Below are 23,892 nucleotides of genomic sequence, written 5' to 3'. Positions count from 1 at the left end.
GAATTGATTGTGAAAACCTTAATTCCTGCCCGTTGTTGGGTGGGGATTGTCTGTATCTCTTGCCGAATTGTACTTTCCCAGCGCTTAGTACAGCAGTAAGCGCTCAGTAAATATGGATGAATGAACCACAAATGAATTGGATATCGGACCCCTTATTACAGTGCTGTTGTTTTGTACTCTCCCAAGCGCTCAATAGAGTGTCTGCCCACAGTAAGTGCTCGATAGATGATGATGATGATGGCATTTATTAAGGGCTTACTACGTGCAAAGCACCATTCTAAGCACTGGCGAGGTTACAAGGTGATCAGGTTGTCCCACGGGGAGCTCACAGTCTTAATCCCCATTTTACAGACGAGGGATCTGAGGCCCAGAGAAGTTAAGTGACTTGCCCAAAGTCACACAGCTAAGTGGCGGAGCCGGGATTTGAACCCATGATCTCTGACTCCAGAGCCCGTGCTCTTTCCACTGAGCCACGCTGCTTCTCATAAATGCTACTGATAGACCGATTTGTACTTCTGAGTAAAGAACAGAGGGTCGTAGCTGTGGGCAGGGAATGTGTCTACCAACTCTGTTGCACTGTGCTCTCCCAAGCGCTTAGTACAGTGCTCTGCTACACAGGAAGTGCTCAATTAATTCAGTTGATTGCTGCAGATAGCTTAAATTAGAGCAGGTGCTTGAGACCCCTGTGTTCTGTATTAAGCGGGTGAATACCTTTTATTAAGTTGTATATATGTATATATGTATATATATGTATGTATATATGTATATATATATATGTATATATGTCACCTGTATATATGTATATATGGTTGTACATATTTATTACTCTATTTATTGATTTATTTATTTTACTTGTACATTTCTATCCTATTTATTTTATTTTGTTGGTATGTTTGGTTCTGTTCTCTCTCTCCCCCTTTTAGACTGTGAGCCCACTGTTGGGTAGGGACTGTCTCTATGTGTTGCCAATTTGTACTTCCCAAGCGCTTAGTACAGTGCTCTGCACATAGTAAGCGCTCAATAAATACGATTGATTGATTGATTGATTGATTAAGTTAAAGAACGTCGGATTGATTCTCCCATATTTTGCAGCATGAACCTTTTAAAGATTGTGTGGGCAAGGGAAAAATCTTAGGGGGAAATGGAATTATTTCAAACGCTTGATACAGTGCTCTCCACTTAGTAGGCGCTCAATAAGTACTGTTGACTGACTGACTGAATTCCCGCCTGATGTAAATCACCTCTTCTTCCCAATACCTTTATTCTACCCCATTGTCTGATTCAATTAATCCTTCACCTGAGAGAAAATTCGACTCGCTATTTATTTTCCCGTTCCATGGGTTATCGTGCTCCATTCTTCATCCAGCGCTTAGAACAGTGCTTTGCACATAGTAAGCGCTTAACAAATACCATTATTATTATTATTATTCATCGTTTTTTAAGTTTCTTTAAATAAATCTCCCCAAGTCCAACCACTTTGGGAGGTTTGCGTGGATTATTTTCATTTGTTTCCTGAATCCTTAGGGCCACCTTGATTTTTAAATCTCCCAAGCAGTGCTACTGCCACCCCCTCGGTCTGCCCGTCATCATCAATCGTATTTATTGAGCGCTTACTGTGTGCAGAGCACTGTACTAAGCGCTTGAAGGGCCGTCTACCTCAGCGAGGGGCAGGAGGCCGGGCCCCCGATTCCGGGGTAGTTTTGGCCGCAGCTGGGGTCTTGAAGCCACCGACGGGCTCTAGATCTGCCCTTGCTGTTGCCCCGCAACTCCCTGGCTCCTTGTTCCATCAGAGAAACGGAGCCTGGGCTTTGGAGTCAGAAGTCATGGGTTCAAATCCCGGCTCCGCCAATTGTCAGCTGGGTGACTTTGGGCGAGTCACTTCACTTCTCCGGGCCTCAGTTCCCTCATCTGGAAAATGGGGATGAAGACTGTGAGCCCCAAGTGGGACAACCTGATCACCCTGTATCCTCCCCAGCACTTAGAACAGTGCTTTGCACATAGTAAGCGCTATCCCCCCCCGCCTTACCTCCTTCCCTTCCCCACAGCACCTGTATATATGTATATATGTTTGTACGTATTTTTTTACTCTATTTAATTTATTTGTACCTATCTATTCTATTTATTTTATTTTGTTAGTATGTTTGGTTTTGTTCTCCGTCTCCCCCTTTTAGACTGTGAGCCCACTGTTGGGTAGGGACTGTCTCTATATGTTGCCAATTTGTACTTCCCAAGTGCTTAGTACAGTGCTCTGCACATAGTAAGCGCTCAATAAATACGATTGATGATGATATGTTTGTACGGATTTATTACTCTATTTTACTTGTACATATCTATTCTATTTATTTTAATATGTTTTGTTTTGTTCTCTGTCTCCCCCTTCTAGACTGTGAGCCCGCTGTTGGGTAGGGACCGTCCCTCTATGCTGCCAACTCGGACTTCCCAAGCGCTTAGTCCAGTGCTCTGCACACAGTAAGCGCTCAATAAATACGATTGATTGATTATTAGTATCAGCCACGGGGCCGGTTTCCTATTTTCAGAGGCGGGGCCTTGGTTTCTACCGGCTGGACGGAGAGCGATTCTAGGTTCGGGGGACGGGGACCGGAGAGATTGCTGGGAGTCCAAAGTCAGACCGAGGGGCTTATTATCCGAGGTCGGACCCTCTGGATCTTTGTGCTTTCTTAATTAACAGCCATCTTGGGGCACGCTGACATTTGGCCGAAATCCCACTCCGAAATCCCCCAATCCCAAAGCTCTGGGGTTGCAGAAGCGATGGGCGACGGCGCAGCCAATTTGACCCGGCAGCCTGGGAGTCGAAACCCACGATCTAGGCTCAGCTCCGTTGCCTGACCCCCGTGCAACCGTCCGTGAGCTATCATCATCATCATCATCAATCGTATTTATTGAGCGCTTACTGTGTGCAGAGCACTGGACTAAGCGCTTGGGAAGTCCAAATTGGCAACATCTAGAGACAGTCCCTGCCCAACAGTGGGCTCACAGTCTAAAAGGGGGAGACAGAGAACTATCCCTCTGTGCCTCAGTTTCCTCATCTGAAAGTGCGGCCAACGTTCCTGTTCTTCCTTTCAGAATGTGAGGCCCGGGTGGAATAGAAACGGTGTCTGCTTTGTTTACCTTTATTGTAATATCATCATCATCATCATCAATCGCATTTATTGAGCGCTTACTATCCGTCTCCCCCACTAAACTGTAAGCTCCTTGAGGGCGGGAATCACGTCTACCAACTCCACTGCTCTCTCCCAAATGCTCAGTTCAGTGCTCTGCGTCCAGTAAGTGTCCATCGATTGGTTATCTCTCTACCCCAGTATCTAACAAAATGACTGTGAGCCCACTGTTGGGTAGGGACCGCCTCTATATGTTGCCAACTTGTACTTCCCAAGCGCTTAGTACAGTGCTCTGCACACGGTAAGCGCTCAATAAATATGATTGATGACGATTGATGATGCTTGACCGATAGTAAGCATTCGGTTATTGATTCAATGGTATTTGAACGCTTACTCTGTATGGAGCACTGTGCTAATGATGATGATGATGGCATTTATTAAGCGCTTACTACGTGCAAAGCACTGTTCTAAGCGCTGGGGGAAATCCAAGGTGATCAGGTTGTCCCACGGGGGGCTCCCAGTCTTCATCCCCATTTTACAGATGAGGGAACTGAGGCCCAGAGAAGTGAAGCGACTTGCGCAAAGTCACACAGCTGACAAGTGGCGGAGCGGGGATTTGAACCCATGACCTCTGACTCCAAAGCCCAGGCTCTTTCCATTCATTCAATCGTATTTATTGAGCGCTTACTGTGTGCAGAGCACTGTACTAAGCGCTTGGGAAGTACAAGAGAAGCAGCGTGGCTCAGTGGAAAGAGCACGGGCCTTGGACTCAGAGGTCATGGGTTCGAATCCCGACACCGCCCACTGTTGGGTAGGGACTGTCTCTATATGTTGCCAATTTGTACTTCCCAAGCGCTTAGTACAGTGCTCTGCACATAGTAAGCGCTCAATAAATACGATTGATGATGATGTCTGCTGTGTGACCTTGGGCAAATCACTTCACTCCTCTGAGCCTCAGTTACCCCATCTCTAAAATGGGGTTTAAGACCACACTGCTTCTCTAAGCGCTTGGGAGAGTACGTATAAGAATAAACAGACACGTTCCCTGCCCACAGCGAGCTTACGGTCTAGAGGGGGGTTTATATAAGTGCTCTGTATATACCATCTTTCGCATGGTAATTGTTGAGCACTTAGAATACATCAAGCACTGGGGCAGATGCGAGTTTTATTAGGTGGGACGCAGTTCGTGTCCCGTATGGGGCTCACGGTCTAAATTGGAGGGAGGAAATGGGGAAAATCCCCATTTTACAGATGAGGCAGTGGAGGCCCAGAGAGGTGAAGTGACTTGCCCAAGCCCACAGAGCAAACAGCCTGCAGGGCTGGGATTTGAACCCAGATCCCCCCGACTCCAGGCCCGTGCCCTTTCCCCCCACACCACGCCGCTTCTCTTATTTTTACTTCCGTGTGCACTCAAAGCTAATTCCAGTTCCGGCCGGGCAAAGAACACGCCGACCAAGCATCCAAGCTGGGAACTGACGGTGACAACCGGGACTTTAATTGTGATTTCTGCAAAGCTGTGGAAGCCGAGGCCATTAGCCAGATACCGTGGGAAATCAGCAAGCTTTTAAAAAACGTGGATTCAGTCTACGAGCCTCAGCTTCCGTAACGTGGCTACCGCTACGAGTAGACACAGAGTGGGAGAGAGGGCGTGCCCAAGGATGACGATTCCCCCGACATCGGTCGTCTAACTGCTTCGTTGTTATAACAACGGACGGTTCGGACACCTTAGGGCCACTTAGGTGGTTTCTGACTTTGCTTGGTGGGGACGGGGAGGGAGCGGGGCTGCCGTTTTCCCCGGATCCGATGGGTCCGATTCTACTCTATCGTCCTCTCCCACGGTAGGCGCTCAATGAATAGCCCCCCGCCCGCCGATCAGAACCGTTTACGGGCCAGAGCGGAGGTCGACGAAGGAGCCCCGCCGCCGCCCGCGTCGGGAGCAGGCTAGTTTCCGTCGTCCTCTCGGAACATCTCGCTCAGGTGCCGGATCAGAGCCACCAGCTCCGGGTTCCCGCCGAGGGCCTCGATTTGTTTATAAGCCTCCGATTCCAGCGCCTTCAGCGTCTGCCGGGTGTACTCGAAGGAGCCCGCGTCCTCCAGGTAGTGGACGCAGTACTTTTTGATGTCTACGTTTTCCGTCCTTTGGCGCAGGATGTTCTGCACCTGGGTGCTCTCCGGGCGGGACCAGATGGCGTGGATGGTGGGGAACGAGAACTTGCCCTCCGTCAGGTCTTCGCAGAAGCTTTTGTTCTCGCTGTACTCCTTGGAGTGGAGGTTGGCGTAGTCGTCTCGGATTTGGAAGAAGAGGCCGAGGGTGTCGAGGAGCGGCTTCAGGTCCTCTTTGTAGCTGGAGAACAGCTGCATGAGCCCCACCGCCAAGCCGAAGAGGCCGCCCGTCTTCTGCAGCACCATGGCCCTGTACTCCTCTTCGGTGGGGCACGTGTAATTATCCCGCCAGTAAATATCCAGCCCTTGGCCCTGGTGGAGTTCCAGGAGCTGGCGCGTGAAGAGTCTCACGGCGTCGGGGTGGTTGAGCGTCAGGACCTTCTCGAGGCCCAGGAAATAGACGTAGTTGGCGGAATTGATCACGGACGGGATGCCGTAGATGCTGTGGGCCACGGGGAAGCCCCGGCGTAGCTTGGAGTTGTCTTCGATGTCGTCGATGAGTAAGCTGGCGTTGTGCAACATCTCCGTCACTTCGATGATCACCTGTTGGGAAGAAAGGGAACGCCGGGCACGGCGCGGCGCCGTGTTTTGAACTTCCCGTCGGCTCGCGACGCGTCCCCCGCCCACAGGTGAGAACGGACGTCTAGCCGGAGTATCGAGGGCCCGGGTGGCTACTGGAGAAGCGTAACGAAGGAAGGCACGGTCGGGGCTTCGAAGAGCCACTCCACACTGGAGCTAGGTGCTAAGCACGGGGGTAGATATTTAGACTGTAAGCCCCATCTAGGTTCTAACATATCCACCCTAATAATAATAATAATGATGGCGTTTATTAAGCACTTGCTATGTGCAAAGCACTGTTCTGAGCGCTGGGGCGGTTACAAGGTGATCAGGTTGTCCCACGGGGGGCTCACGGTCTTAATCCCCATTTTACAGATGAGGTATCTGAGGCACCGAGAAGTTCATTCATTCATTCATTCAGTCGTATTTATTGAGCACCTGCCGTGTGCAGAGCACTGTACTAAGCGCTTGGGCAGTACAAGTTGGCAACATAGTGACTTGCCCAAAGTCACACAGCTGACAGTTGGCGGTGCCGGGGTTTGAACCCATGACCTCTGACTCCAAAGCCACTGAGCCACGCTGCTTTTATAGGCAGCTGGAGCGGAGAGCGATATTTGGAATTTGTGGAGCCGAGGACTGAACGTAGAAAACCATAGAGCTCTTCACAGCCGTTCCCACGAGCACCACAATACCTGTTTCTTGTCTTCTGGAACATTCAGCCAGTGATCGAAGGCCTGGGAAAGTTTGGTTCTCACTTGTTTTCCTGAAATGACATTATGAAATTCCTCCATCAGCTAAGAATCATTTTATTTCCCCCCCTCCAAAAGTCCTGAAACAAGTGTTTATAATCTGTCGGTTCTTCAGCAGCGCTTCTCACCGCAGACACGTCCCATTTTGCAGTCGGACCATTTTGGCTTACCGTTCATTGTCCAACAGTGGATTCCTTGGCTGGTGATCGGTAAATAATACTGTTACGATCCCCGCCTACGGGGATTTGCGATAGAGGAGGAAAGGGATCAAACAGAAAAGAAAACAACCCAAACTTTCAATCCTCAAACCTCTTTCCACCATCTTCAGTAACAACGGGTTCCCCCAAGTTCTATCATCATCATCATCATCAATCGTATTTATTGAGCGCTTACTATGTGCAGAGCACTGTACTAAGCGCTTGGGAAGTCCAAATTGGCAACATCTAGAGACAGTCCCTACCCAACAGTGGGCTCACAGTCTAAAAGCGGGAGACAGAGAACAAAACCAAACATACTAACAAAATAAAACAGAATAGATATGTAGAAATAAATTAAATAGAGTAAAAAAATATGTACAAACATATATACAGGTGCTGTGGGGAAGGGAGGGAGGTAAGATGGGGGGATGGAGAGGGGGACAAGTTCTAGATCCTGGGAGGCCTTGTTTCCTTCTTCACTGCCCCTCTGCTGCTGTAGGGTGTGAGGATTAGGCTGAGTTCGAGAGGATGTGGGTTTGGGATGGAGAGGGGCCCGAGGGCTAGTGGGAAGAGCCCGGGCTTGGGAATCGGAGATCCCGCGTTCCCATCCCAGCTCTGCCGCTCGCTTCCTGGGTGGGATTCTCTGGGCCTCATCTGTAAAGCTGGTTCTGTTCTCCCGCCTACGTAGACTGTGGAAAATCTCACGTGGGACCGGGACTGCACCCGACCCGACTGCATTGCGTCTAACAAATTGCTTAACAAATACCGTTATTATCATCACCCTCTTTGGGCAAGTCGCTTCTCTGAACCTCAGTTCCCTCATCTGCAAAATGGGGGAACTGAGGTTCAGCGAAGTTCAGGGTAATCAGGGTTGTCCCACGTGGGGCTTACAGTCTTCATCCTCATCTGCAAAACGGGGGAACTGAGGTTCAGCGAAGTTCAGGGTAATCAAGGTTGTCCCACGTCATCATCATCAGCATCAATCGTATTTATTGAGCGCTTACTGTGTGCAGAGCACTGTACTAAGCGCTTGGGAAGTACAAGCTGGCAACATATAGAGATGGTCCCTACCCAACAGTGGGCTCACAGTCTAAAAGGGGGAGACAGAGAACAAAACCAAATGTACTAACAAAATAAAATAAATAGAATAGATAGGTACAAGTAAAATAGAGTAATAAATATGTACAAACATATTTACATATATACAGGTGCTGTGGGGAAGGGAAGGAGGTAAGATGGGGTGATGGAGAGGGGGAACAACCTTGATTACCCTGTATCCCCCCCAGCGCTTAAAACAGTGCACATAGTAAGCGCTTAACAAATACCAACGTTATTATTATTATTATTATCTACACCCTCTCAAGTTTTCCTCTGGAAACACTCAATCATATTTATTGAGCGCTTACTGTGTGCAGAGCACTGTACTATAACTATAACTTTTAGACTGTGAGCCCACTGTTGGGTAGGGACTGTCTCTATATGTTGCCAATTTGTACTTCCCAAGCGCTTAGTACAGTGCTCTGCACATAGTAAGCGCTCAATAAATACGATTGATGATGATGATGATAACTAAACAGCGACTCTAAACTTGGTTTCTTTTTAATCAGCCAAAAAACAAAAGCCGCCACCAATTTTCTATTTGCACTTATTGTTTTACTCCGGCGGCGTTCCCGATCAAAGGCGAGGAGAAAGTTCAAAAGAGCATTCCCGGTCCTTTTCAATAATAGCTTCTTTTTTTTTTTTGGCCCGTCATCTGCTTTAATCACAGTTTTCTTTAGTCGTAATTAGGCTGCCCTGGAAAGGTTATTAACGAAAAGGACAGAGGGAGAGTCCCAGCTGGGCCCTCGGCTTGCTCCGCAGAACTTGGCTGAGCAAAACACTCTTGACGGCCGCACGTGTTTGGAAGAAAAACAAGCCCCGCTCCCAAAATGCCAGCTCCCCTGCCGCTTCCGTACTGAAAAAGTTCCGTACTGAAAAGTTCTCCCCCTTTTAATAATAATAATAATGATGGCATTTATTAAGCGCTTACTATGTGCAAAGCACTGTTCTAAGCGCTGGGGAAGTTACAAGGTGATCAGGTTGTCCCATGGGGGCTCCCAGTCTTCATCCCCATTTTACAGATGAGGGGACTGAGGCCCAGAGAAGTTAAGTGACTGGCCCAGAGTCACACAGCTGACACTTGGTGGAGCCGGAATTTGAACCCATGACCTCTGACTCCAAAGCCCGGGCTCTTTTCCACTAAGCCACGCTGCTTCTCTTTTAGACTGTGAGCCCACTGTTGGGTAGGGACCGTCTCTATATGTTGCCAACTTGGACTTCCCAAGCGCTTAGTACAGTGCTCTGCACACAGTAAGCGCTCAATAAATACGATTGATTGATTGATTGATTGAAGGCTTGTACGCTGTGCTTGTGGCTCCGTTGCCGAGCCGTTTCTGCCCGGCTTCCAGGAGAAAATGCCCAGTTTGGGCCCTAAGGGATCAATTCCACCGTATCTGAGAAGAAAAGTAGAGGGCACGCAACCTGCCAAGCCAATCTGGAGGGAGCGGGGAGCCGGGTGGATCTGGGTTCCAATTCTGCCTCCTCCGCTCGTCTGCGGTGTGACCCTGGGAAAAGCCACCTGGCTTCCCCGGGCCTCAGTCACCTCATCTGTAAAATGGGGGTGAAGACTGTGAAGTCATGGAGAAAGGGACGTTGGGTAGGGACTGTCTCTATGTGTTGCCAATTTGTACTTCCCAAGCGCTTAGTACAGTGCTCTGCACATAGTAAGCGCTCAATAAATACGATTGATGGTGATGATTACGTATAGATCCGTGCGCCGTCAACCGAAGTTGCCGTTTGTGGAGTGACCAAGCTGTTGGATGGTATTTAAAGACTGGGTCCAAATGATGTTTACTACCCTAGAGAAGCAGCGTGGCTCAGTGGAAAGAACCCGGGCTTTGGAGTCAGAGGTCATGGGTTCAAATCCCGGCTCCGCCAATTGTCAGCTGGGTGACTTTGGGAAAGTCACTTAACTTCTCTGGGCCTCGGTTACCTCCTCTGGAAAATGGGGATTAAGACTATGAGCCCCCCGTGGGACAGCCTGATCACCTTGTAACCACCCTAGCGCTTAGAACAGTGCTTTGCACATAGTAAGCGCCTAACAAATACCATTATTATTATTATTATTATTATTATTATTATTATTATTATTATTATTACCCTAAGTGCCAAATTCTGCTTCATTGGTATTACTAGTAAATTGAACATTCGCCCCAACCTTTCTCAAAGCAATTTTTTTCCGAGGTCATAAGTGAGAGTGGGGGGTCATCTGAGGACACTAATGGGGTCACAGAGAGTTCATAGGGTCATCTGAGGACACGAGTGGGGTCACAGAGAGTTCACGGGGTCATTTGAGGTGAAATTGGACATTGAGCTGCTTCCTGAAAATTTTCCCAATTTAATAAGTGAAAGGGGGGGGGGGGGGCATCTGAGGACACAAATGGGGTCACGGAGAGTTCATGGGGTCATCTGAGGACACGAGTGGGGTCACAGAGAGGTCATGGGGGTCATCTGAGGTGAAATTGGACATTGAGCTGCTTCCTGAAAATTTTCCCAATTTACTAAGTGAAAGTGGGGTCATCCGAGGACACAAATGGGGTCACGGAGAGTTCATGGGGTCATCTGATGACATGAGTGGGGTCACGGAGAGTTCATGGGTCATTTGAGGTCAAATGGGACATTAAATGGGTTTCTGAAATTTTTCTCAATTTCAAAAGTAAAAATGGGGTCATCTGAGGACACAAATGAGGTCATGGAGAGTTTGTGGGGTCATCTGAGGACACGAGTGGGGTCACGGAGAGTTCACGGGGTCATTTGAGGTCAAACGGGACATTAAATGGGTCTCTGAAATTTTTCTCAATTTCAAAAGTAAAAATGGGGTCGTCTGAGGACACAAATGAGGTCATGGAGAGTTCATGGGTCATCTGAGGACACAAGTGGGGTCACGGAGAGTTCATGGTGTCATTATTTATTTTACTTGTACATATTTACTATTCTATTTATTTTGTTAATGATGTGCATCTAGCTTTATTTCTATTTATTCTGATGACTTGACACCTGTCCACGTTTTGTTTCGTTGTCTGTCTCCCCCTCCTAGACTGTGAGCCTCTCTATGTGTTGCCGACTTGTACTTCCCAAGCGCTTAGCACAGTGCTCTGCGCACAGTAAGCGCTCAATAAATACGATTGAACAAATACCAAAAAAACCCCCAAAAGACCTCCCTCATCCCCCCGAATGTCTGCGCGTAGGTGCTACACTGGGGCTTCTCCACCCGAGGAGTTTGCAGTGTGACTCCAAAGGTCCGCGCGGTCTCTGCTAAAAGTGGGATTTCCCCAGCAGCCGACCGGGATTTACCCCTAAACCCGGATGGGACGGTGAAGAAACTCCATTCCCTTTGGCAGACGCCCAAGGAGATTCCAAAACCAGCCCTGCCAGCTCCGGGAATCTAGGAACTGCTCTCTTTCCCTTGTCAGTGAGGCAAGTAGGAAAATACGGGAGTATCCGGGATTTTCCATCACTGACGTCAACCCCCCCCGCTCCCCCCAACTTCATTAGTGAGGCCGAGTGTCCTGTGTAAACAAGAAATTCTGCTTCCGATCTCGCTTCCATTTCCCTGTGAGGCAAACAATGTAGATTATTTTGTGGCGAACTGTTAGTAATTGTGGGGTTACTATTTAACTGCTGTTTCGCCAACGAGATTTAGCCCTGGAGATGAATGAACTGTGTCAGATATTAAAAATAGCCTTCAGATGAGGGTAGTGTACAAAAAAGATGAAAAAAAAAAAAGACCCCAGCAGCCAGTAGCATCTAGAACAGCTTGTTTTGGTTTAGACTTCTAAAAATAAAGGCTGCATTTTTGAGGAACTGACCGAAGGCCCTCCTTCTATCAATCAATCGTATTTATTGAGCGCTTACTGTGAGCAGAGCGCTGTACTAAGCGCTTGGGAAGTACAAGTTGGCAACATATAGAGACAGTCCCTACCCAACAGTGGGCTCACAGTCTAGACATAAAGCTACAGCGTGGCTCAGTGGAAAGAGCCCGGGCTTTGGAGTCAGAGGTCGTGGGTTCAAATCCCGGCTCCGCCAATTGTCAGCTGGGTGACTTTGGGCAAGTCACTTCTCTGGGCCTCAGTGACCTCATCTGTAAAATGGGGGTTAAGGCTGTGAGCCCCCTGTGGGACAACCTGATCACCTTGTAACCTCCCCAGCGCTTAGAACAGTGCTTTGCACATAGTAAGCGCTTAATAAATACGATTGATGATGATGATGATGATGATGATAAATGCCATCGTCATTATTACTGTTATTATTACAAAACAATGTAGGTGTTGAGCTAGTAATTTTTAAGAACCAGGAATCATCCAGCTTTGACAAAACGGTCAGAAGAAAAGGGTAAGAGAGCACCCAGCTCATAATCGCTACTTGTAAATATGTTTAATAATAATAATAATAATAATGTATTTATTAAGCGCTTACTATGTGCAAAGCACTGTTCTAAGCACTGGGGAGGTTGCAAGGTGATCAGGTTGCCCCACGGGGGGCTCACAGTCTTCATCCTCATTTTCCAGATGAGGTCACTGAGGCCCAGAGAAGTGAAGTGACTTGCCCAAAGTCATAAAACTGACAATTGGCAGAGCTGGGTTTATTAAGCGCTTACTATGTGCAAAGCACTGTTATAATAATAATAATAATAATAATAATAATAATAATAATGGCATTTATTAAGCACGCACTATGTGCAAAGCACTGTTCTAAGCACTGGGGAGGTTACAAGGTGATCAGGTTGTCCCACGTGGGGCTCACCGTCTTAATCCCCATTTTACAGATGAGGGAACTGAGGCACAGAGAAGTGAAGTGATTTTCCCAAAGTCATAAAACTGACAATTGGCAGAGCTGGTTTTATTAAGCGCTTACTATGTGCAAAGCACTGTTTTAAAAATAATAATAATAATAATAATGGCATTTATTAAGCGCTTACTATGTGCAAAGCACCGTTGTAAGCGCTGTGGAGGTTACAAGGTGGTCAGGTTCTCCCATGGGGGGCTCACAGTCTTAATCCCCATTTTCCAGATGAGGTCACTGAGGCTTAGAGAAGTGAAGTGACTTGCCCAAAGTCACACAACTGACAATTGGCAGAGCCGGGTTTATTAAGCGCTTACTATGTGCAAAGCACTGTTTTAATAATAATAATGATAATAATGGCATTTGTTAAGCGCTTACTATGTGCAAAGCACCGTTCTAAGCGCTGGGGAGGTTACAAGGTGATCAGGTTGTCCCACGGGGGGCTCACAGTCTTCATCCCCATTTTCCAGATGAGGTCACTGAGGCTCAGAGAAGTGAATTGACTTGCCCGAAGTCACACAGCTGACAAGTGGCGGAGCCGGGATTTGAACCCATGACCTCCGACTCCAAAGCCCTTATTCTTTCCACTGAGCCACGCTGTTCAATGCCTGTCTCCCTTTAGGCACCTTCTGGGCAGCGAGTGTGTCCGATTTTCGTTCTGAACTGCCCAAGGGCTTGGTACGGGACACTGGACTCAGTAGGTGCTCAACAAGTGCTATTTCTAGGACGCTCTTTCCCATTGTACAGGACAACCATCACACTTGCCCCGATCTCTAGCAGCAAAAGTAAGATGCAGGAGCCCAGCTGGATCTGTGCAGGACACCTGGGCAGCGCTGAGCGGGAATCGGCGGGTTCTAACCCCAGCTCTTCCACCTGCCTGCTGAGTGACCTCGGGCAAGTCACTTCACTGTGCCTCAGTTCCCTCATCTGCGGAATGGGGATTCAGTACGCGTCTGCCCTCCTACTTCGACTGTGATCCCCTCCCGGGGCCTTATTATCTAAGGAGAAGCAGCGTAGCTCATTCATTCATTCAGTCGCATTTGTTAAGCGCTTACTGTGTGCAGAGCACTGTACTAAGCGCTTGGGAAGTACAAGTTGGCAACGTATTTCAGCATTTCATCATCATCATCATCAATCGTATTTATTGAGCGCTTACTATGTGCAGAGCACTGTACTAAGCGCTTGGGAAGTATAAATTGGCAACATCTAGAGACAGTCCCTACCCAACAGTGGGCTCACAGTCTAAAAGGGGGAGACAGAGAACAAAACCAAACATACTAACAAAATAAAATAAATATATTAATTTCAGTAGCGGTCCTGATTGGGTGAGGTGGACGCCACTCTCCAGAAGACAAGGAACGATGAGCGTGTGAAGGGATCGGGGCAATAGAATAATACACAGAAAGGATGAATTAAGGCCCAAGAAATAGCGTGGCCTAATAGAAACACCACCGGCCTGGGAGTCCGGGGATCTGGGTCCTAATCCCAGCTTCACCCCTTACGTGCTGTGGGCGTTCCAGATCTTACCCCATCTTTGAATATTTCATTTATACTCATGCCAATCGTTCCTCACTCCCCTGAGATGAGGGTAACAGTGAACTTTAAACACTTACTATCAATGCCTGTATATACGTATATATGTTTGTACGTATTTATTACTCTATGAATTTTACTTGTCCATATTTATTCTACTTATTTTACTTTGTTAATAGGTTTTGTTTTGTTCTCTGTCTCCCCCTTCTAGACTGTGAGCCCGCTGTTGGGTAGGGACCGTCTCTAGATGTTGCCGACTTGGATTTCCCAAGCGCTTAGTACAGCGCTCTGCACACAGTAAGTGCTCAATAAATACGATTGAATGAATGAATGAATATGGGTGCTCAATAAATACGATTGAATGAATATAGAGACGGTCCCTACCCAACAGCGGGCTCACAGTCTGGAAGGGGGAGCCAGACGGACAACAAAACAAAACGCTCAGTGGAAAGAGCCCGGGCTTCGGAGGCAGAGGTCATGGGTTCAAATCCCGGCTCTGCCAACTGTCAGCTGGGTGACTTGGGGCAAGTCACTTCATCACCATCATCATCAATCGTATTCATCGAGCGCTTACTGTGTGCAGAGCACTGTACTAAGCACTTCACTTCTCTGGGCCTCAGTCTGGCAAATGGGGATTAAGACTGTGAGCCCCCCGTGGGACAACCTGATCCATCCATCATCATCAATCAATCAATCAATCGTATTTATTGAGCGCTTACTATGTGCAGAGCACTGTACTAAGTGCTTGGGAAGTACAAATTGGCATCACATAGAGACAGTCCCTACCCAACAGTGGGCTCACAGTCTAAAAGGGGGAGACAGAGAACAGAACCAAACATACCAACAAAATAAGTAGGATAGAAATGTACAAGTAAAATAAATAAATAAATAAATAAATAAATAGAGTAATAAATATGTACAACCATATATACATATATATCAATCGTATTTATTGAGCGCTTACTGTGTGCAGAGCACTGGACTAAGCGCTTGGGAAGTCCAAGTTGGCAACATATAGAGACGGTCCCTACCCAACAGTGGGCTCACAGTCTAAAAGATCACCTGATCACCTTGTAACCTCCCCAGCGCTTAGAACAGTGCTTGGCACATAGTCAGCGCTTAATAAATGCCATTATTATTATCATTATTATTATTATTATCTCAATCCCAGCGCTTGGCACGGAGTTAAGTGCTTGAATATCACAACTACTGTTCTAATTATTAGCCTCAGAGGCTCTGCCAGCATGGTCATCATAGGCAATTCTTTTGGGGGGGCGGGGAAAAAGAAAGGGGGGCTTTGGGAGTGTTTTGCATTCGGGTCCCCCCTCTCCTTGGGACCCCAGACCGCAGCCCCCCAACACAAAGCACAACGCACAAAGCCCGACTGGTCAGCCAGCTGATGACAGTCGCCGAAAATATGTTTGTACATATTTATTACTCTATTTATTTTACTTGTACATATCTATTCTATTTATTTTATTTTGTTAGTATGTTTGGTTTTTGTCTCCCCCTTTTAGACTGTGAGCCCACTGTTGGGTAGGGACAGTCTCTAGATGTTGCCCACTTGGACTTCCCAAGCGCTTAGTACAGCGCCCTGCACACAGTCAGCGCGCAATAAATACGACTGATCGACGGATTGATTGATTGATTGAAAACCGGCTCCGTGCGGGAGGTAAGGTGCTACGGCGGGAGGTACCTGGTAACTGAAGTAAGTACTTGTAGGGCTCTAGGAGAATTCGTTCTGACGCTTCTTGGGTGACTTCCATTCTTCCTAGAGTGCCAAAAAGCCGATCTGTTAAAAGAAGGACACCTGGTTAGACACCCGAACCAGGACGGGAGCTGGGTGGGAAGTAGGTGGGAAAATAAATGAAAGAACTTTTCAGGAGCGAGAGACATCTTGCGACCTTCTAAAGGTAACCCTGGGGGTCATCTAAAAGAAAAAAAAAAACCCCAGCTGCCATCATCATCATCAATCGTATTTATTGAGCGCTTACTATGTGCAGAGCACTGTACTAAGCGCTTGGGAAGTACAAATTGGCAACACATAGAGACAGTCCCTACCCGACAGTGGGCTCACAGTCTAAAAGGGGGATGCCATGAAAACATCGATCTGGCTAAGTGTGTTCTCTATTCATTCAATCGTATTTATTGAGCGCTTACTTCTTTAGGCTAGAATCCCCCCCATCTTACCTCCTTCCCTTCCCCACAGCACCTGTATATATGTATATATGTTTGTACATATTTATTACTCTATTTATTTATTTATTTATTTTATTTGTACATGTCTATTCATTTTATTTTGTTAGTATGTTTGGTTTTGTTCTCTGTCTCCCCCTTTTAGACTGTGAGCCCACTGTTGGGTAGGGACTGTCTCTATATGTTGCCAATTTGTACTTCCCAAGCGCTTAGTACAGTGCTCTGCACATAGTAAGCGCTCAATAAATACGATTGATGATTGATGGTGATGATTTATTTATTTATTTTACTTGTACATATCTATTCTATTTATTTTATTTTGTTAGTATGTTTGGTTTTTGTCTCCCCCTTTTAGACTGTGAGCCCACTGTTGGGTAGGGACTGTCTCTATATGTTGCCAGTTTGTACTTCCCAAGCACTTAGTACAGTGCTCTGCACACAGTAAGCGCTCAATAAATACGATTGATTGATTGATCAAATGACACCTGGATTTTTTTTTTTTTTTTTTGCTGAATCCGGCTTTTTTGCTTCCTAGGACTTTATTCATAGCCAAATCAATCATCTTCAAGATTAAACAGGGCTTTTCAAACATGTCGCTCCACAAAAGCTGCTCTTCCACTACCAAAAAATTGAATTAGGCTTACTAAGAATTAAGTGTATTATCTATGTAACAAATTGACCGACACAGTTGCCCCCACGTGCTCGGGAAAGAAAAGGAAGTATCTTTTTAAATAAGAAAAACCAATGCTAATAATGCACCGCAGTGTTTCCTCCTCCTAATTCAGATTCTCCAGTGTGAATCACGGAATTGTTTAAGTGCAATTATTTTATTTAATCACACTGCACTTCAGCAGTGGTTTTTGTTGTCCTTTTGCGTTTCCACATTTTCTCCCATGTGCTTTATCTTTATAAAGGTGGTTTATTTTTCCTTATTAACTTTTTTCTGTCCTTGGCTGCAATCCTTGGTCTCCCCCAGATACCCAACTCAACCGGCTTTCTTACAGGAATAAGTTTCGGGCTAAGAAATTAAGCTTTGTTTGTCCCTGAGCTTCCAGATTTCCCTTGCCCATGGATCATGTCTTCAAAATCTCTAGATTTGTTGTATATCTAACTAGAGCAGTAGTGAAGCTGCATGGCTTAGTGGAAAGCTATATATATATATATACATACATATATGTGTATATATGTATATATGTTTGTACATATTTATTACTCTATTTATTTTACTTGTACATATCTATTCTATTTATTTTATTTTGTTAGTATGTTTGGTTTTGTTCTCTGTCTCCCCCTTTTAGACTGTGAGCCCACTGTTGGGTAGGGACTGTCTCTATATGTTGCCAACTTGGACTTCCCAAGCACTTAGTACAGTGCTCTGCACACAGTAAGCGCTCAATAAATACGATTGATTGCTTGATTGATTGATTGAAAGAGCCCGGGCTGGGGAATCAGAGGTTGCGGGTTCTAATCCCGGCTCCGCCACTTATCAGCTGTGTGACTTTGGGCAAGTCACTTCACTTCTCTGTGCCTCAGTTCCCTCATCTGTAAGACGGGAATTAAGACTGTGAGCCCCACATGGGACAACCTGATCACCTTGTATCTACCCCTGTGCTTAGAACAGTGCTTGGCACGTAGTAAGCGCTTAACAAATGCCATTATTATTTATTATTATTATTATTATTAGCATTCCCTGTTTTTCAAGCAAGGATGTTTGACAGCCAGCTATTTTTTTCTGATCAATCGTATTTATTTATTTCTGATCCTCTCCATTTTGACCACTAACTTGTCCCTTCATACTAACCTCAAGTATCTGCATCTCTATTGTTTTCCCACAAGGCATCTACCCCCATTCCTTTTCCCTCAGGACTATTCCCTTTGGCAGCTTAGTCTTATCTGGAAAATGGGGATTGAAACTGTGAGCCGCCCGTGGGACAACCTGATCACCTTGTAACCTCCCTAGCGCTTGGAACAGTGCTTTGCACATAGTAAGCGCTTAACAAATACCATCATTATTATTATTATTATATATTTGTACATATTTATTACTCTATTTTATTTGTACATATTTATTCTATTTATTTTATTTTGTTAATATGTTTTGTTGTTTGTCTCCCCCTTCTAGACTGTGAGCCCACTGTTGGGTAGGGACCGTCTCTAGATGTTGCCAACTTGTACTTCCTAAGCGCTTAGTCCAGTGCTCTGCACACAGTAAGTGCTCAATAAATACGATTGATTGAATGAATGAATTTCCTTGTTTCATCCAGTCCTGACTCCTCCCCTACCTACATATTATATATGTAACAAATTGACCGATACAGTTGCCCCCACGTGCTCGGGAAAGGAAAGGAAGTATCTTTTTAAATAAGAAAAACCAATGCTAATAATGCACTGCATTGTTTCAATCAATCAATCAATCGTATTTATTGAGCGTTTACTGTGTGCAGAGTGTTTCCTCTTCCTAATTCAGATTCCCCAGTGTGAATCACGGAATCACGAAAGAGAAGCGGCGAGGCTCAGTGGAAAGAGCCCGGGCTTTGGAGTCAGAGGTCATGGGTTCAAATCCCGGCTCTGCCAACTGTCAGCTGTGGGACTTTGGGCAAGTCACTTCACTTCTCTGAGCCTCAGTTCCCTCATCTGCAAAAATGGGGATTAAGACTGTGAGCCCCATGTGGGACAACTTGATCACACTGTATCCCCCCCCAGCGCTTAGAACAGTGCTTTGCACATAGTAAGCGCTTAACAAATGCCATCATCATCATTATACAGTTTCCCTGTGTGAATAATGGATCGAAGGTTTTGTTCTCTGCCTCTAAACCATCATCAGTGGTGTCTAATGAGCACTGACTGTGTGCTGAACATTGAGTAAGCACTTGGGAGAGTATCACGCAACAGAATAATAATAATAATAATAATAACAATAACAATAATAATAATGATGATGGCATTTGCGTGGCTCAGTGGAAAGAGCATGGGCTTTGGAGTCAGAGGTCGTGGGTTCGAATCCTGACTCCGCCACATGTCTGCTGTGTGACCTTGGGCAAGTCACTTCACTTCTCTGAGCCTCAGTTCCCTCATCTGTAAAATGGGGATTGACTGTGAGCCCCATGTGGGACAACTTGATCACGCTGTATCCCCCCCAGCGCTTAGAACAGTGCTTTGCACATAGGAAGCGCTTAACAAATGCCATCATCATCATTATACAGTTTCCCTGTGTGAATAATGGATCGAAGGTTTTGTTCTCTGCCTCTAAACCATCATCAGTGGTGTCTAATGAGCACTGACTGTGTGCCGAACATTGAGTAAGCACTTGGGAGAGTATCACGCAACAGAATAATAATAATAATAATGATAATAATAATAATAATGATGGCATTTGCATGGCTCACTGGAAAGAGCATGGGCTTTGGAGTCAGAGGTCGTGGGTTCGAATCCTGACTCCACCACAAGTCTGCTGTGTGACCTTGGGCAAGTCACTTCACTTCTCTGAGCCTCAGTTCCCTCATCTGTAAAATGGGGATTGACTGTGAGCCCCATGTGGGACAACTTGATCACGCTGTATCCCCCCCAGCGCTTAGAACAGTGCTTTGCACATAGGAAGCGCTTAACAAATGCCATCATCATCATTATACAGTTTCCCTGTGTGAATAATGGATCGAAGGTTTTGTTCTCTGCCTCTAAACCATCGTCAGTGGTGTCTAATGAGCACTGACTGTGTGCCGAACAGTGAGTAAGCACTTGGGAGAGTATCACGCAACAGAATAATAATAATAATGATAATAATAATAATGATGGCATTTGCGTGGCTCAGTGGAAAGAGCATGGGCTTTGGAGTCAGAGGTCGTGGGTTCGAATCCCAGCTCCGCCACGTCTGCTGTGTGATCTTAGGCAAGTCACTTCACTTCTCTGCGCCTCAGTTCCCTCATCTGTAAAATGGGGATTGACTGTGAGCCCCACGTGGGACAGCCTGATCACGTTATATCCCCCCAGCGCCTAGAACAGTGCTTTGCGCATAGTAAGCGCTTAACAAATAAGTACTGGGGAGGTTACAAGGTAATCTGGTTGTCCCATGGGGGCTCACAGTCTTCATCCCCATTTTCCCGATGAGGGAACTGAGGCCCAGAGAAGTGAAGTGACTTGCCCAAAGTCCCACAGCTGACAATTGGCGGAGCCGGGATTTGAACCCACGACCACTGACTCCAAAGCCCGGGCCCTTTCCACTGAGCCACGCTGCTTCGACGGTCTTCGTCGAGCGCTTACCGTGTGCCGGTCCCTGTCCTAAGCGCCGGGGTAGATGGGAAGTGATGGAGTTGGGCCCAATCCCTGTCCCCCATTTTCCAGATGAGGGGACTGAGGCTTGGCCCAGGGTCACGGGCACTGGAGCCAACGGTAATTAAGGAAGGTTTTCCGAGCACTCGGCCCACAGTAGGCCCTTAATAATAATGATAATAATAATAATAATAATAATAATAATAATAATAATAATAATGGCATTTATTGGCATTTTTTAAGCACTTACTATGTGCAAAGCCCACAGTAGGCCCTCAATAATAATAATAATAATAATGGCATTTATTAAGCGCTTCCTATGTTCAAAGCACCGTTCTAAGCGCTGGGGAGGTTACAAGGTGATCAGGTTAGCGTGGCTCAGTGGAAAGAGCCCATGCTTGGGAGTCCGAGGTCATGGGTTCCAATCCCGGCTCTGCCACATGTGCGCTGGGTGACTTTGGGCAAGTCACTTCACTTCTCTGAGCCTCAGTTTCCTCATCTGTCAAATGGGGATTAAGACTGTGAGCCCCGTGTGGGTCCAACTGATCACCTTGTATCCCCCCCCCAGCGCTTAGAACAGTGCTTTGCACATAGTAAGCGCTTAACAAATGCCGTCATTAATTAATCAGGTTGTCCCACGCGGGGCTCCCAGTCTTCATCCCCATTTTACAGCTGAGGGAACCGAGGCACAGAGAAGCAGCGTGGCTCAGTGGAAAGAGCCCGGGCTTTGGAGTCAGAGGTCATGGGTTCAAATCTACCAATTGTCAGCTGGGTGACTTTGGGCAAGTCACTTCACTTCTCTGAGCCTCAGTTCCCTCATCTGTCAAATGGGGATGAAGACTGTGAGCCCCCCGTGGGACAGCCTTGATCATCTTGGAACCTCCCCAGTGCTGAGCACGGTGCTTGGCACATAGTAAGTGCTTAATAAATGTCATTGTTATTATTATTATTATTATTGTTGTTAGGTGACTGACCCAAAGTCACAAGAAATCACAATTGTCCACTGTGTGACTTTGGGCAAGTCACTTCACTTCCCTGGCCCTCAGTTCCCTCATCTGTCAAATGGGGATGAAGACCGGGAGCCCCCCGTGGAACCTCCCCAGCGCTTAGAGCGGTGCTTTGCACATAGTAGGCGCTTAATAAATGCCATTATTATCATTATTATTATTCTCTGGGCCTCAGTTCCCTCATCTGTCCAATGGGGATGAAGACTATGGAACCTCCTCAGCGCTTAGAGCGGTGCTTTGCACACAGTAGGCGCTTCATAAATGCCATTATTATCATTATTATTACTCTCTGGGCCTCAGTTCCCTCGTCTGTCAAATGGGGATGGAGACTATGGAACCTCCCCAGCGCTTAGAGCGGTGCTTTGCACATAGTAGGCGCTTAATAAATGCCATTATTATCATTATTATTATTCTCTGGGCCTCAGTTCCCTCATCTGTCAAATGGGGATGAAGACCGGGCACCCCTGTGGAACCTCCCCAGCACTTAGAGCGGTGCTTTGTACATAGTAGGCGCTTAATAAATGCCAGTATTATTATTATTATTATTATTCTCTGGGCCTCAGTTCCCTCATCTGTCAAATGGGGATGAAGACCGGGAGCCCCCTGTGGAACCTCCCCAGCGCTTAGAGCGGTGCTTTGTACATAGTAGGCGCTTAATAAATGCCAGTATTATTATTATTATTATTATTCTCTGGGCCTCAGTTCCCTCATCTGTCAAATGGGGATGAAGACCGGGAGCCCCCTGTGGAACCTCCCCAGCGCTTAGAGCGGTGCTTTGCACATAGTCGGTGCTTAATAAATACCATCATTATTATTATTATTATTATTCTCTGGGCCTCAGTTCCCTCATCTGTCAAATGGGGATGAAGACTATGGAACCTCCTCAGCGCTTAGCGTGGTGCTTTGCACACAGTAGGCGCTTCATAAATGCCATTATTATCATTATTGTATTCTCTGGGCCTCAGTTCCCTCATCTGTCAAATGGGGATGAAGACCGTGAGCCCCCCGTGGAACCTCCCCAGCGCTTAGAGTGGTGTTTTGCACATAGCAGGCGCTTCATAAATGCCATCATTATTATTATTATTATTCTGTGGGCCTCAGTTCCCTCATCTGTCAAATGGGAATGAAGACCGGGGGCCCCCCGTGGAACCTCCTCAGGCTTAGAGCGGTGCTTTGCACACAGTAGGCGCTTCATAAATTCCATTATTATTATTATTATTATTCTCTGGGCCTCAGTTCCCTCATCCGTCAAATGGGGATGAAGACTATGGAACCTCCCCAGCGCTTACAGCGGTGCTTTGCACATAGTAGGCGCTTCATAAATGCCATTATTATCATTATTATTACTCTCTGGGCCTCAGTTCCCTCGTCTGTCAAATGGGGATGGAGACTATGGAACCTCCCCAGCGCTTAGAGCGGTGCTTTGCACATAGTAGGCGCTTCATAAATGCCATTATTATTATTCTCTGGGCCTCAGTTCCCTCATCTGTCAAATGGGGATGGAGACTATGGAACCTCCCCAGCTCTTAGAGCGGTGCTTTGCACATAGTAGGCGCTTCATAAATGCCATTATTATTATTATTAATAATAATAATAAAGTAGGCCCGAATGAAAGGCTCCACCTTAAGTCGCGCCCCTGAGGCGAGCCGGTCCTTCCCCCCCGCCTCCATCATCACCAAGGTTCAACATCCGGGTCTTTGTCCTCTGATGAAGATAGTAATAATGATGGCATTTATTAAGCGCCTACTATGTGCAAAGCACTGTTCTAAGCGCCCACTATGTGCAAGGCCCCGTTTGCCACCTCCTCCTCCTCCCTCAGGCGCCCCCCCCCCCCTCACCATCCGGGTCCTTCGCTGGCCGCCGCCGCCGCCGCCGGTTCCCGATGGCAACCCGCCCCCCCCCCGCGGCTCCGCCTTGTTGGTTTCGCCCAAAGCCCCGCCCTTTTCAGCCGCCGGCGACGCCGCATTACTCGGGGCCGCGAAAATGCGCCATCCCCATCGCACTGCGCAGGCGCGGCCCCCCCACCGACTCCGCGGCCGCGCGGGGCATCTCGGGAGTTGAAGTCCGGGCGCCTGTAGGCGGCGCCCGGCTCGAGCGGGGGCCGGACTCCATTTCCCGGCGGGCGCTGCGGCGCCACTTTCTGTTTCCATGGGAGGGGAGGGAGGGGGGGGAAGATGGCGGCGGGGTTGGCGTGCCGGGAGCCAATGGGGGGCGGGCCCGGGGG

The 23,892-nt window shown here is 47.1% G+C and overlaps 1 protein-coding gene across 1 annotated transcript; it reads right to left on the bottom strand.

Annotated features, from left to right (window-relative positions):
- Nucleotides 1–4,580: 4,580 nt before the first annotated feature.
- On the bottom strand, nucleotides 4,581–23,536 carry GGPS1 (geranylgeranyl diphosphate synthase 1). The gene is made up of 4 exons (XM_038761443.1): nucleotides 23,507–23,536; nucleotides 15,896–15,991; nucleotides 6,533–6,603; nucleotides 4,581–5,825 (listed from the first exon to the last, which is right to left on the bottom strand). The coding sequence occupies exons 2-4, from the start codon at nucleotides 15,963–15,965 to the stop codon at nucleotides 5,061–5,063; spliced, it is 906 nt and encodes a 301-aa protein (XP_038617371.1). The 5' UTR covers nucleotides 15,966–15,991; nucleotides 23,507–23,536; the 3' UTR covers nucleotides 4,581–5,060.
- Nucleotides 23,537–23,892: the final 356 nt, after the last annotated feature.

The sequence above is a fragment of the Tachyglossus aculeatus genome, chromosome 19 (assembly GCF_015852505.1).
Source record: "Tachyglossus aculeatus isolate mTacAcu1 chromosome 19, mTacAcu1.pri, whole genome shotgun sequence".
NCBI lineage: Eukaryota > Metazoa > Chordata > Mammalia > Monotremata > Tachyglossidae > Tachyglossus > Tachyglossus aculeatus.
This window is presented reverse-complemented; position numbering and strand designations above follow the sequence as displayed.

What these genes read in the sequence shown, in the direction of transcription:
- GGPS1 (XM_038761443.1), bottom strand. Translation starts at nt 15,965, where the DNA reads ATGGAAGTCACCCAAGAAGCGTCAGAACGAATTCTCCTAGAGCCCTAC. An exon ending in GTACTTACTTCAGTTACCAG is followed by an intron (nt 6,604 to 15,895) that starts GTACCTCCCGCC and finishes ATGTCATTTCAG; the next exon opens with GAAAACAAGTGAGAACCAAA. An exon ending in TTCCAGAAGACAAGAAACAG is followed by an intron (nt 5,826 to 6,532) that starts GTATTGTGGTGC and finishes TCTTCCCAACAG; the next exon opens with GTGATCATCGAAGTGACGGA.